Source organism: Arvicola amphibius, chromosome 2 (genome assembly GCF_903992535.2).
Source record: "Arvicola amphibius chromosome 2, mArvAmp1.2, whole genome shotgun sequence".
In the NCBI taxonomy this organism is placed as follows: domain Eukaryota; kingdom Metazoa; phylum Chordata; class Mammalia; order Rodentia; family Cricetidae; genus Arvicola; species Arvicola amphibius.
In genome coordinates, this window is record NC_052048.2 from 132,458,083 (window position 1) to 132,473,834 (window position 15,752).

At 40.2% G+C, this 15,752-nt stretch overlaps 1 protein-coding gene across 1 annotated transcript in view; it reads right to left on the reverse strand.

Moving 5' to 3' along the window:
• The window catches only part of Rab10 (RAB10, member RAS oncogene family), a 57,416-nt gene that overhangs the window by 11,202 nt on the left and 30,462 nt on the right, over window positions 1-15,752 (reverse strand). Inside the window, exon 2 of the mRNA XM_038319946.1 lies at window positions 6,990-7,050. Within this exon, the coding sequence (XP_038175874.1) occupies window positions 6,990-7,050 (61 nt within the window). The remainder of the gene's footprint in view (window positions 1-6,989; window positions 7,051-15,752) is intronic.

A 15,752-nucleotide genomic window follows, 5' to 3' on the forward strand; every position in this document is an offset into this window, starting at 1 on the left:
GGCATGCATGTATGTTCAACGTGTGCATACCTGGTGCCAGTAGAAGCCAGAAGGGGGAACCAGATCCCCTGGAACTGGAGTTAAGAACAGTTGTAAGCCATATGGGGACAAGAAGAGAACCTGGGTCCTCTGGAAGGTCCTATGTAGCATGGCCTGGACCTTGCTACATAGACTAGGTTGGCTCAATCTCTGAGATTCGTGCCGCTGCCTTCCAATTACTGGGATTAAAGGTGTGCACCATCAGGCTTGGCCAATAAACGTTATCCAAAGGTATGAACTTTAGTGTAGTAGCAAAACCAGAACTTGACAATAGTATTATCTAAGACAGAATTCAGATTTCGCTCTTGCCTTTCACTTACTTGTGTAAGTATAAATAGTTCTCTGCATGTTTAGTACACGTTGGGGCTAGTAATATGGGTCAGCAGTTAAGAGCACTTGTTGCGCTTGCAGAGAACCCAAGTTCTGCTCCCAGTCCACATGAGATGGCTCGCATCCACCTGTATCTCCGGTTCTAGAAGATCTGACACCATCTTCTAACCTCTACAAGCACCAGGCATGCACATGGTACACATACATACACGAAAACAAAACACCATTTTTTAATCTAAAAAATTTTTAATTATATTTATTTACTGGGTGTATGTGTACATATGTATGTCAGTTAATTCATGGGAGGGATAGGGGTGTGTTTGCTGGGGGTTGACCTAAGCAGAATCTCCCACTTGGCTAAGCACTAAGCCACACACTTCCATGTCCCCTCATCCAACTCTAGTTACATTCTTTATTAAATCCAGAGAGACTGTGTTTCAAAAGACTTCCAGTAACTTTCTTGTCAACTAGACAGCCATTCTTTTCTTTGTATCTTAATCACTAAGCAGGATTCCAAACAGCTGATCATGTCGTCTAGGGTTACAGAGAACTGGCTATAAAGCTGAGGCTAGCCTCAAACTTACAATCCTCCTGTCTCAGCTTCCCAAATGCTGAAGTTACAGGCATGCCTAACCATCCTTCTAAAAGTGATCTTCAAGTTCATGTTGCTCTGTTTCAATTTTCCAGCCACTTAAATGCAGAGTAAGTTTTCCAACAATATGCTGGGACTTTATATTCCCATGTAAAACAGCAAAGCTGAACCCCTAACTCAGATACAAAACTAATTCAGCTCTGCGAATTAACACTCCAAAAAGTCTTTAGAAAGGCTGGGAATGTGTAGTTCAGAGGCAGAACATTTGTCCAGTGCACAGGAGGCCTGGGTTTGATTTTAGCACCGCACATCGCAACAGAAGAAAACAAACAAAAATCTCGTGAATAGAAGGGGATATAGCTTCATTTTTTATCTTAGCTATGCTACCAAAGTATAAGTAACAAATTTTAAATAAACTAGACTTCATAAAAATGAAAAACCCACGTTTCCAATTTTGTTTATGGTGCTAGGGATCAAACTCAGCCCTTGTTTCCCCACCCCCTCCATCTTTGTTGAAGATAGGTGCTTGCTATGTAGCTCAGGTTGGCTCTGAACCCACACCTTCCTGGCTTATTCTCCTGAGTACAGGGATCAAGTGTGTAACACCACACCTGGATTTATTGTCAAAGGATACCATGAAGAAAAAGACAACCCACATAACACATAAATGTGTTTGCAAAGGGTTTTGTGTATGCTAAATAATAAACTGTCTTATCTTCAAACAACAAAAGGACAAATGAACAAACTTAAAAATAAGCAAAAAGCAGTGAATGAGGGGCTATATAGATAGATGGTTTAGTGGTTAAGAGCACTGGCTGCTCTTCAAGAGATCCTGAGTTCAATTCACATAAGCAGCTCACAACTGCCTAAAATGGAACCTGATGCCCTTTTCTGGTGTAACATGCATGCACACAAAGTACCCATATACATAAAATACATAAATAAACTTAAAAATAAGCAAAAGATAGTAATGCATTTTTACAAAAATATATGCTTACACAGTCAATAAATACTTAAGAAGTCCAACATTGTCATCAAGCAGAAATGAAACGTAAGCCAAAACTACAACGATAGTATTTCAACTCTTCTACAAAGGCTATTATAAAAAAGGTATTTTGGTAAGGACCTACAGAAATTGGAGCCCTCATCTGTTACTGGTAGCAACTAGTGATGTGGGATTTCCCTATGTATGCTGTGATTACCATTAATGAATAAAGAAACTGCTTTGGGCCTATAGCAGAGCTATAGGGGAATAGAGCTAAGTGGGAGGGGAGCATGGACAACTAAACAGAATGCTGGGAGAAAGAAGGGCAGAGTCAGAGAGAAGCCATGCAGCCCCACTGGAGATAAGACACCAGAACTTTATTTGGCAAACCATTGCCACATGGTGATACACAGATTAATGGTGATGAGTTAAATTAATATGTAAGAATTAGCCAATAAGAAGCTAGAGCTAATGGGTCAAGCAGTGTTTAATTAGTACAGTTTTTGTGTGATTATTTCGGTTCTGGGCGGCCAGGATGAACAAGCAGCCCCTTTCAACATAGCCAACTAAAATCCACTTAAAACCTTCCTTTTTACTTAAACAGAAAAGGGGAGGTGATGTGGGATTGCCCTCTGTATGCTGTGAATACGATTGGTCGATAAAGAAAGCTGGCCTGAGCCTATGGCAAGGCAGAGCAGAGGTAGGTGGCGAAGATGGAACTGAATGTTGGGAGAAGGAAGGGCAGAGTAAGAGAGAAGTCATGAAACCACCACCGGAGGCAGAAGCTGGGAACTTTACCCAGTAAGCCACAGCCATGTGGCGATATACAGATTAATAGAAATGGGTTAAATTCAGATTTAAGAGTTAGCCAATAAGAAGTTAGAGCTAATAGGACAAGCAATGATTTAATTAATACAGTATCTGTGTGGTTATTTCGGGGCTAAGTGGCCAGGAACCAACAAGCGGCCTCCTTCTACAAACTAGAATTATTCAGACATATAAGTTAAATCTGGCCTTTGCCCTAAACATTAAACATGGGACTGACTGGAGAAATGGCTCAGCAGCTAAGAGTGTTTGTTGCTCTTTTAAAGGACTCAAGCTTAGTTCCCAGCATCTACATCATCAGGTGCCTCACAAGTGGTTGTCTACTCCACCTCCAGAGGATCTGATGCCTTCTCACCTCCTTGGGCAACACAGACACACAGAGACAGACAGACAGACACACACCATACTAGCCCAGAAGCGGAAAGGCAGTGGTGCATGTATACATGTATAAAACAGAAGAATCTTGATAACATGCTAAGAGAAACAGTAGCTAGTCACAAACTATCAGGTATTCTACAATCCTATAGATATGAAATATCTAGACTAAGAAGAGCCAAGAGACAAACTGCAAACTAATAGAGTTTAGGAGAACAGGGTGTGAAAGTGAGGAGTTTCTTTGGAGAGTAAGTATTCTAAAATTGTAATGACGACTATACATACAGTCTTGTAACTAAACTAAAAACCACTGAACTGGACACTTTAACTGGTAAAATGGCATGTGAAGTAACAATTAACAAGTGTCAATGAGAAAAAAATGAAGGGCCAGAGATTGGGGCTCTTTCAAGGGAGAAGTCAGCAGCAATGACTGGCTACAGAACTTACAGGAGACAAAACCAAGGCTATTAAGGTCCTGGAGGAGACGGAGTCCTTCTCCTTATCCTTCAACGAGAAGCCTGTTCAGTTTTCCCTGAGGAAGTATGGATGTCCTCAAGGGTGAGAGATTCTTTTCTTCTTTCCCCATTTTCATGTGTCTGTGGTGTGTGTGTGTATGCGTGTGGAGGGCCAGGGATGATGTCCAACATCAATATTGATTGCTCTTCCACATGATTCATCGAGTCAGGGTCACTCAAGAAAACCCAGAGCTTGCCAATATGGCTAGTCTCAATAGCCAGTTTGCTCTGAGGACCTCTTTTGCACCTTCCCAGACTGGAATTAGAGGCCAATGCCTCCACCCACCCAGTGTTTATGTGGATTCTGGGAATTTAAACTCTGGCCTTCCTATTTGTACAACAAAATCTTAACCACTGAGCCAGCTCCTCAGCCCCTAGGTGTACCAGTGCAGGAACAGGCAAACTCGTGATGGCAAGCAGAGAAGGGTCAAGGCTTTTTTTTTCCTTTGCCATTAGGAACTGCAACAGTTACATTGGCCAGGGTGTTGAACGCTCCATTATCAATTGTCAACCACAGAGCCATTTTCCTAGACAACATTTCCACCATTCTGAGGACCCCAGAGTCTTTGACAAGATATTTGGTCACTGCAACTCAACTCTGCACTGGTGTGGCCTCATCTCAGTCTGTGTCCAAGAAACTCCTTCTAACAGTTTGTAACAAGGACCGTTTTGGAGGCCAGAGAACACAACAGTCACCCAGCAACTTTGCCAAGGTCACTTGAAACACTATTTCCAAGACCACAGCTACTTCACTGACACCCCCTCCCCATCCTGCCCCAGGGACTGACCAGAATCACCCTCTTGAAATCCACTGACCACCCTGTGAGAACTCTCCAACAGAGGGCCTGGGCTGCACCTGGACTACCCCAAAGTATTTTCATAGGAAAAAAACAAACTGCTCTGTTGAGAGAGGGGAGTGGGATTAGAAGCTGATGATGGGTCGAGACAAAAAGGCACAATTTAAATAAGGGGGTGATCTATGTATGATAGAGAGTTAGGGAAATAAACCACATCAATATTCGGAAATGGTGTTCCAAGAGGGAAAAAGGGTAGGAATCTGCAGGTAAGTAGGACTGTGTCTTCAAAAAAAAAAAAAAATGCACATGTATATATTTGTACTTTTAATAATTTTTAGATACTAACAATCAATACAAGAAGAAGCCTTAACAAAAAAAAAAAAAAAAAAAAAAAAAAAAAAAAAAAGAAAGAAAAAAGATTAAAAAAAAAGAAAAAAAAAAGAAAGAAGAAGCCTTATGAGAAGTTATTACTCATGTACTATCAAGCTTTTTTCAACTTTTCTTGGGGAAAAATAGTTTGTTCTTAGTAGCCCAATATTCCTATTCCTTCTTGCCTTGGCTGCCAAGGTTTTCAGTTAAATTCTATAAACAGGCCAAAACAAAGAAGTTGTATAATAATCTGCTCAAATTTTTTCATTTTCAATTTCCTGTTCATCTCCTGCTAATTTCATGTATTTAGTTATAAGCGCTTCTAATCATGTCCTATTAACGCGACAGGAAAAGAGAACCAGTGCTGAGATAAGGTCCTTGCCTCTAGGTAAAAGATAAGGCTACCAGTGAGTACAAAGTTGTGGTGACCAAATGCATGCAAAAGACTCTAGGATCCTCAGGATGATAGAGATGCTGGCCAGGAAAAGGACTCTATGACTGACAGCCATTATTTATTTATTTGTTTGTTTGTTTATTTATTGGTTTTTGGGGGGACAGGGTTTCTCTGTGTAGTCCTGGCTGTCCTGGAGCTTGATCTGTAGACCAGGCTGGCCTTGAAATCACAGAGATCTCCCTGCTTCTGCCTCCCACGGCAGTGCTGGGATTAAAGGCATGTGCAACCATGCTTAGATGATTTATTTAACATTAATTTTCCTATTTTTTGAAGAGAGGCACATATATGTCAAGATTTACATGTAGAGATCAAAAGTCAACTTCTGGGGAGCCAGATATTGCCTTCCACCATGTAGGTTCTGAGGGCCAAATTCAGGTTTTCAGGTTTGGTGGCAGCCACCTTTCTCTACGGAGCCATCCCACTGAGCCTGTTTTTAAAAATTTTGTCTTCATTTTTCAGAAAGACAACACCTAATTATTGCCTCCCATTACTGTTAGAATAATCCAAGTTAATTTTTTATTAAAGTTTTATGTCCCATTTTAATTTGCATACTTCATACATTTGTACTTTAAATATGACTGTACCTTACCAAAATGAACTGGCTCCCTTGTTTGTTTTTAAAACTATGGTAGCATGTAGCCAGGGCTCTCCTGGAACCCGGTACGTAGCCTTGAGTTCCTGATCATTCTGTCGGGCTGGAGAGATGGCTCAGTGGTTAAGAGCATTGCCTGATCATTCTGTCTCCACTTCTCCCAAATTGGGAGTACAGATACCATGCTGGACTCAACCTGGGTTCTTCACCTACCCCTTCCCAAGTTCCAGACCTGGATTCTCATTATGTTGCCCACCCTCCATGAGTCATTATGGCAATGAACGATGCATTTTTAATTTTATTTTCATTATTGTATATGTGTCTGTCTGTGCTCACATGTGTGCCTGTGTGTGTGTAGGTACCTGCAGAGGCTGAAGGTATCAAAATTCCCCAGAGCTAGAGTTACAGGTGGTTTGTGAGCTCCCTGATGTAGGTGCTGGGTACTGAAGTTGGGTCCTCTGCAGAGTTCATGTTGTAACCACTGAGCCATCTCTCTAACAACTTACTTCAAACCAAGAGAAAGGTGGTTTGCCTCACTACCTCTGGGATAACCTACCAGTAACTAACCCCTTTGCTTAGGGCTAGAGCTGCCTATTTACTGATGAAGTTATTTCTAGAACTTCTCACATAGGTCCAAGTCTAATCCAGTATTCTAAGTTCAACCCAATAAGCAAAACTGATGATAAATATCTGAAAAATTATTTTCTTTACCAGACTAGTTAGTATGATTGGGTTTCTAAAATCACAAGCCAGTAGCAAAATTTTCCTTTATAAAAGATAAAAGATGCACAGCGGAGAGGATGTTGTAAAAACTATTACTCCCAATAACATGCCGTAAAAAGTGTGCTACATTCCTAAGAATCCAAGCAGCTCCTTCCCTCCTGGCCCCACCTGTGGGATGAGCTGTGTGCTCTGGGCACTACTCGAAATTATACAGTCTAGGCACAAACAGTGCATGAACTGTGAGGTCAATGCAATGTTTTACTTCCTGAAAGTCACTGATTGCTTGTTTCAGGGGGCAGTCTAGAAGACGCTAAACAAATGGCAAATGGGAGTCTCACCACAAACTTTAAGCAACTGGCACCAACACACAAAGGAAGTACACTTGTCACTTACCAAATCTGTAGCTTGATCTTCTTTCCTTGTAGTTCAACTGTTTTGATCTTAAAATCTATTCCTGTAACAAAGGGAAGATAAATTGTAACTGCTGCTTTATACTTAGTGACAATAAAATTTTCTGAAGACAAAATGCTTATACTTTTGAAACTTGCTTGCTTGTACATATACACTAAAAGTAAATGTCCACACATGAATATGTGTCCACAACTTGATAAGTGATATAAACTCCACCCTGATAGGAACATTAACTACATAGAAAGAACTTCTCCAAGAAGAAAAAAATTTAAATCCTTATTACTTTAGTTGAAAATTTTAATGCTTATTTATTCTTTAAAAATTTGTTATTTTTACATGTAGACAGAAAAAGTAGTAGTGAGCAGGGACTCGCCTGCACCACCTTTTTTTAATTTTTTTTTTTTATTTTTTGATACAGAGTCTGACTATGTAGCCTTGACTGGCCTGGAACTTGCTATATAGATATTTAGACCAGGCTAGACTCAACTTCTTCCAAGTGCTGGGATTTCACACTCTTACAGCACAAGATGAACATGTATCACAATAAAATGTTTACATGTATTGAAATCATACAAATGTATGTGTTCTGATTCCATAAATTTTAAATTGGAAATCACTACAAAATGTCATTTGGGAAAATTACAAAACATTCAGAAATTCATGAATCAAATTGGTTGAGATAAAAACATCACCCTAGGGGCTGAAGAGAAGGCAGTTAAGAGCACTGGCTCCTCCCCCAGAGGACCCAGTTCAATTCAAAGCACCCATATGGTGGCTTACAACTGTCTATAACTCCAGTTCCAGGGGATCTGGTACTCTCTTATGGCCTCCTCAGGCACTGCACAGATAAGGTGTTGGGGGGAGGAGATAGGCAAAAAACTCATATACATAAAATAAAAATAACTTTTTAACATTTATTTATTATGTATACAATATTCTATCTACATGTACGCCTGCAGGCCAGAAGAGGGCACCAGACCTCATTACAGATGGTTGTAAGCCACCATGTGGTTGCTGGGAATTGAACTCAGGACCTCTGGAAGAGCAGCCAGTGCTCTTAACCACTGAGCCATCTCTCCAGCCCATAAAAATAAATTTTTAAAAATTAAAAATAAATGTCATCCTAAACTCCTTGAATTTTTTTCAGGACCACATTTAATCAACACCCACCATTAACTCTCTGAAACTTAAAACCAAAGAGATCTACTTTTGAAAGACTCATCAAGTATAGCATGAATAAAGTATGATTTATACCAAGACACATCACAGAAAACACTGGGGAAAGCTTATAAGTGCTTGCAGAGAAACAAAACAAGTCACACAATGCCCAATTCTAAACACCTCAAAAGCAACAGACAACAGAAGGCTTTGTGAGTAAGTTTCGTTTCCGTTGCTGTGACAGATATCTGGCGAAAAACCAGAGCTACTTTAGCTCACAATTCCAGGTTACATAGACCAGAGCTTAAGTCCCAGTGGCAGGCGCTTAAAGCAGCTGTCACATCACACCCACAGTCCAAAGCGGAGAGACATGGATGTACACACCCCACTTGCTCGCTTGTGCTTAGCTCTATTTCTCCAGTTTTACACCATCCAGAATCCTCTGCCTAGAGAAATGAAAGATAGCAAATAAGTCAGTTCCCATGTGCCTTAGAGAATGGCACTGTGACAGGATGAGCTGCAGAAAGTGAGAATTGAGAGCTCTCTAAACTTTAATCACGTGAATTTCATGTTTCTGTGAGGCTCTGGCACACGTGTGCACATTAATCTTTATACCCTTTCTCCTGTTTATCTTTGGGTTTCCTTCTACTCGATTACAAGCATTCTGAGGCAGAGTGTTCATTTCTATTTGCATGCATCCTGAGAGACAGCTACAAAGAGAGTTTTACCAAACAAAGAAGAGAGAGATAGGAAACCACTATCAGTGATGAAAATAAGGTCAAATTGGCCTGGAGAACAAGAAGTAAATTATTTTCAAGATGGGAGCTTCACAGTATCAACCCTGAGCTCAGGAGGAGGCAGTTGAGCCTTAGCTACAGAAGACTTGGTCTTATGAATGAACGAATGGAGGAAGAAGAGGGGGGGGGGTGTCTACTGAGCCTAGGGGTGGGTTATGAAAAAGGAAACAGCAAAACAACCTACAAAAAGCAATGTCTGTTGATTCTGATTGTGTTAAAGGAGAGTATCTGAAAATCGAGGTGACTGTAAAAAAGAAGGGACTCTAAGTAAAGGTATCCAAAAGAAAGGAAATGCAAGTACAGTGTACTACTTGGTTAAGCACTTGACCAAGACATTTGTTATTCGAGGTACCAGGAACAAATTGTGGTGCTAAATTCTTATGTTCCAATAATAAGATGAGGTTCTTGAAAATTTTGTTTTTTAAGTTATAGAAATACAGTCTGGGGGGCTGGAGAGATGGCTCAGTGTTAAGAGCACGGATTGTTCTTCCTAGCACCCACATGGCAGCTCACAACTGCCTGTAACTCCAGTTTCAGGGAATACAATACCCTCACAGAGACATGAATGCAGGTCAGTGGACATAAAATAAAACCCCAATGGATATAAAATAAAATCAAATAAATTATTTAAAAATAAGAAATACAGTCTAGTAACAGAAAGAGCCAAAAATGTCTGAAAAAGGCAAAACACAGGGTAAGAATTTGTTGTGCCTACTACATCAACAAAATAAAAATTAGGTTAACCAAGGAGGCATATTTGCAAGTATACCCTCTCCACTACATGCACAACAACTGGATCATCACTGTGTGTAAACATAGATACAAAGATACTCCAGCAGGGCGGTGGCAACACATGCTTTAAACAAAGGTGCTAATGTTTCTTAGCATAGCCACTCCGGTTTTCCTCCTAGTCACAATCTATTTCGTTTTGACATAGGGTCTGGCTATGTAAAGCTCATACTGGTCTCAAAATCTCTATACTCTTCCAATTGCTAGGATTATAGGCGTGTGACATCATACACAGCTTACAAAGACAACTTTGTAACTCTTAACTTTTTCCTAAGTAAATACTTTTGCTATACCAGCATGTAGTTTTTATACTCCAATAGATGCCCAGAATATAGCAAAGCGTGGGAAACTAACCAGAAAGACTTAGGATAAAATTTAGGGATCAAGACTAGAGAACTGTCTCAGCAGTTAAGAGCACTTGTTCTTGCAGAAGGCGGGTCGATTCCCAACAACTCACATGGCAGCTCATGATAGCCTATAACTCCAGTTCCAGAGGACCCAATGTCCTCTTCTGATCTCTGTGAACACTAGGTACACATGTAATGACTGACATAAATGCATGCAAAACACCCATGCATATAAAACAATAAATTATCTTTTTTTTTAAAAATTAGGGACCAGAACAAAAATAAATAAATAGCCCAGTTGTCTAGAAAAAACAGAAAAACATACCAATAATCCTCTAAGATTCTGTCAAGAGGAATAATCATATTCTACTGCAATCCTGCCTTCTGCTGAAATAGACAAGTAAGGATTTGATCCCATGAACAATGCCCCCCTACAGGTTATGCTTATGCAAAAACACACAGAACTTCTATTTTATGTTGATTCCACTTAAAAGATTATTTCATTTACTCCAGTAAATGTATATCAATATTCAGCTGCTCAAGAGAGAAAAAAGACCAGAAAACATACCTGCGTTGCGTATGGTAGGGAGTCAGAGGCATGAAGACCACTGCACATTCAAGGCCAGCCAACCCTATGGGACTTCAATGTTACACGAGCACCATCCAGTGGCAAGAAAATTAAGTGCACCCTCCAGCCACTGCACTGTGCAATAATCTGCATAGGCATCAGTGCAGTAAGTTCCAAAGTACTTATTTACAGGCTAATTGTCAACATTTGTGATTTTTATCAAGTAAAATTAAGTGTCTCTGAGAGGGATTAAATACAGTTACCTTTGAATGTCTCCTGGTCTAGAATTTAAGAAATCAGTTTCTAGCCTCGGTTCTTTCAGGAATAGCACACAAACAGTACTTCAAAAAGGCCATTCCTTTTTATAACCTGTATGTGTATGCAAACAAGTGTCTTGACAGTATATCAACGGGTAAGGATCCTTTCATACAGTAATAATAGCTCAGTCAACATTTCACAGTGCACTTAGAACTGTTCCAAGACACCCTTTGCCTCGATTACCACTTAAATGCTCTAAACAACCCTACTCAACCTTATTATTACTAAAAGATAAATGGGGGGAAAGAGTTGAGAGGCATAATTCAGTTCTAGAGTACATTAGCAATATGTACAACCCTTGTTTCAATTCTATCCTTTTAAAGAAGCAGGGGGAAAGGCCAGCTAGTAGAGATACATGATACCTTTAATCCAGCATTTAGGAGGCAGAGGTGAGCCTGGTCTACAGAGCTAGTTCTAAGGCAGCCAAGGCCACACAAAGGAACCCTGTTTATAAACAAACAAAAAAATGGTATCAGTATTTTGCCTGCATGTACGGATGAACACCATGTTAATGTCTGGTACCCAGCAAAGCTAGAAGAGAGTAATGAATCCCCTGGAACTGGGATTAAGATGGTTATAAGCAACCATGTGGACACTAGAAATAGAACTGGGGTTCTCTGCAAGTGCAACAAATGATCAAAAACACAGAACAACCTCTCAGCCCTATACCATTCCCTTTTAACTCCAGTTTTCAATAATGTGGGTAGGATGTGTCTTAGTGCTGTTTTCTTTGTACTCATCCCACCACGGTTCATTAGAGTCAGCAGGCTTATCGCTTTTATTGTATTTGAAAATTCTTTAGCTGTTATTTATCAACAAATAATTTCCTACAAACTACCTTTTACCCGGATTCCAATGACATGTGTATTAGGCCAGGTGACAGTGTCTTAGACATCACCGCCTGGTTTTTGTCTGTTGACCTGTGCTTCAGTGTAAATAGTTTCTATTAACTTTCCTTTCTTTTTCTTCTAGAATGTATAATAGCTAGAGATCCCTGACAGAACTTTTCATTTCAGATCCTGAATCTTTCAGTCCTCTAGGTTAGTTTCACTGGGTCTTTCTTCTTACCCCTTTCAACGATGGCCTGATCAGGCTTTAAGTACTTCACTGCAACTGTCTTCTCAATCTGTCCTCTTTTTCATTTCTGGATTTGTCAACTAATTTTCCTCTAGTTAAAGGTTATATTTTCTTATTTTTTATCTATCTTTTAAAAAAAATATGGGATTGGAAACTTTATTTTATATACTTTGTTGACCTTTAATTTTAGATAAGATCTCACAGTGCAGGCTGGCCTTGGACTTACTGTGTAGAGAAGCCCTAGTGAGCCTTAACACTCAAGATTCTTCTGTCTCAAATTATCAAGAGTTCAGGCTGAACTCTCTAACAAAGCTAAGGCTGGCTTGGAATTCTTCTCCCCCTACCCCATTTGTTTTTCAAGACAGGGTTTCTCTGTGTAACAGTCCTAGCTGTCCTGGAACTAGCTCTGTAGACCAGGGATTCCGCTGGCCTCGAACTCATAGAGATCCAACCACCTGCCTCTGCCTCCCAGGTGCTTGGATTAAAGGCGTGAGCCACTATTGCCTAGCCTGGCTTGGAATTCTTGATCTTTCTGCGCCTTCCAAATACTGGAGTTACAGGTGTGCACCACCACACCTGGTTATAATGGTATATAGACTGTTTGCAATGTTGGTTTTTTTTGTTTGTTTGTTTCTTTGTTGCCCCATGGCAGATAATTGAGAATTGGATTGATCTTTTTTTGCTAACTTGATGACTCTGGGAATAGAAGCCAGTGTCTCCTGCATGGTATGCAAGAACTTTAGCACTAAACTGCACCTCAATCCTAGCTTAATATTTTGAAGCCCCCCCCCCCTTTTTTCTTCTCTACCTTTTCCACTTCATCTTCAGGGCAGGGCTAAAATGGTCTTTTCTTGGGTTACTTTATCCTAATGATGAGGATCTCCTTAGCACATTACAAACTAGACTGTTTCCCAACCTGTGGGTGCCAATAATGTCTACCAAGTTCTTCATAGCTGTTACCTGCCCACCCCGAGTCTCACCCAAAGTCAGCCAAAGACAAAAAAAGGGGGGACTCTTCTGAAGATTTCTAAATCTCACTCTTTAATCTACAAATTCCTGCCTTCCATCCAGCCTGTACTTTGTTTTTTATTCCCTTGGTCTGAGACGACTGCCTTTCTCTGCTTGAACTGTGCACTGGAATCCAGTTTCACACAGAAACCTGAGGAGATTACAGGGCTCATTTTTTTCCTTTTCACAGGGAGCAGTTGTTTCGTATGCTTCGTCCAGTTTCCTAGCTATTTATGGCTAGAACGCTGGCTGTGTACTAGTTACTTTGTAGTGATCAGAACTGGAAGTCTTCAAACCTTTCTGCTTTTAAAAGTTAAGCAGTTGGGGTGGTGAGATGGCTCAGTAATTAAGGAGCCGAGGTTGAACTATCTGCATCCAAATGGCAGCTCACAACTATCTAACTCCAGCCCCAGGAGATTCAACACCCCCTCTTCTGGTCTTTGCAGGCAGTACATGCACATGGTATACAAACATACATGCAGACAAAACACTCATGCACATAAAGTTAAGCGGTGTTTTGCCCTTTTTTGGGAACATTTTCTCATTGAGAACCCGAAGAATGTCATGTATCCTTTGCCCACACCCTTTACCTAGAAATCTCCTAGATTTAGGATCTCCACTCCAGATCCCCTGCACCTAATACTCCAGCATCTGTCATTCTTTCAAGGTTTTAAAGGTCTTTTTTACTGAAACTTGTTCAGGCTGTGATAAAAGCACTTAAACCAAGGAATGCTTTCTTTTTAATGAAAGAAAATGTTCTATCACTATTATCATTAAGAATAGAGTACAGCTGGGTGGTGGCACACACCGTTCATACCAGCACTTTGGAGGCAGAGGCAGGAGGATCTCTGTGAGTTTGAGGCCAGCCTGGTCTACAGAGCTAGTTCTAGGACAGCAAATACTACACAGAGAACCTCTGCCCTAAAAAACTAACTAACCAACTAACTAACTAACTAACTGGAATACAAAGTTAAAAAGCAAACCAGATGTTTTCTTCTACAAGTGGTAATATTTTTCACATGTATGACTACTTTAAGACAGGTTCTCCTAATAAAGCTTAGGCAGGCCTCAAACACACTATAAACTGACTTTTTCATATGTTAACCACAGAAATAATGCTGGAGTAATCTGGATCTTATACCTGAAATTCTTTCCTATTTATTTAGCTTTCTTTCTTCATACCATTTTTTATTTTGTTATTGCTGTTTTTGAAACAGGGTCTCCCTATGTAGCCCTGGCTGTCCTGGAAGTTGCTATATAGACCAGGCTACCCTCAAACTCAGAGATCCTCCTGCTGGAATTAAAGGCATGTGCCACCACACTCAGCTTTTGGGGCTGGGGAGATGGCTCAGTTAATAAAGTCTTTGCCAAGCAAGTATGAGGACCTGAGTGTGCTTTTTGTTTTGTCTTTGTGACAGGGTCTCTCTTCTAGAGCCTTGGCCTCCCTGATGGGATTAAAGGTGTATGCCAACATGCTCAGACAGATGTTTTGAATATATTCCCTTTTGTTGGTTTTTTTTTTGGTATCATTATTCCTTATGTGACTATTCATATTGTGTCAGTAGTTCTTACATGGTATAAACTGAGTTATGAATAGAAGGGACCAATGATTATCTTGGCTATCTACTTTTTCTTAAAAGCATATATAATACACCCATAAATAAAACCAGCCTAAGTCTTGTCATTAATTCTTCACCAAGTTCAATACTTCTGAAAGCACATTTCTCATCTTTTCTAGATTCTGAATTGTATAATCAATCATTTGTTTCCAATCTCAACTACACAATTTCACTAAAAATGAGCATTTTAAAATCTTCTGAGTCACTTCTAATTTCTTTCAAACCCCCCACTCAAAACCCAAAGTCTTAAAAAAAACAAACAAACCCCTCTTTAGAGCAGTCTTATCTTTACTGCCAATACCAGCACCCCATGCTGACTGCTAAAAGCCTCCAAAGCAGTCTCCTGATAGCCTCTTCAGTGCTCTGCTTCATGTTGTAGCCCACCATTCTGTTCTTCTAATGCTGTCTACTGTTCCTTTTCATTATGTCATTTTTGCTCTTAAACTACCAGAATGTCCAAATTCCACTGCCACTTTTTAGAGTTCTCTCTTAGAATTCAGTATAATGATGCCAGAGAGGTGACAACAGAAAGTGGTGCTTGACTCTCAGGCCTGGAAACCTGAGTTTGGTTCCCTGAACCCCTGCCTTACACATGCTCACTGTCATACAAGAGCCACCACACACCATCCGAGCATAATAATAATAAACTAAAACTTTTTTGGCTAATAAACTGAATTTTTATAATTTATTTTATTTGCATTGGTAAGAGGGTGTGGGATCCCCTGGAACTGGATACAGACAGTTTTGAGTTGCCATGTGGAAGCTAGGAATTGAACCCAGGTTCTCTTAACCATTGAGTCATCTCTCCAGCCCCCAATAAACTGAATTTTTTTTTTTTTTTGGTTTTTCGAGACAGGGTTTCTCTGTGGCTTTGGAGCCTGTCCTGGAACTAGCTCTTGTAGACCAGGCTGGTCTCGAACTCACAGAGATCTGCCTGCCTCTGCCTCCCGAGTGCTGGGATTAAAGGCGTGCACCACCACCACCCGGCAATAAACTGAAATTTTAAAGTGCAATATTACCTTCTCTTAGAATCAATTCCCCTACTGTAATCTCATTTCATTCGT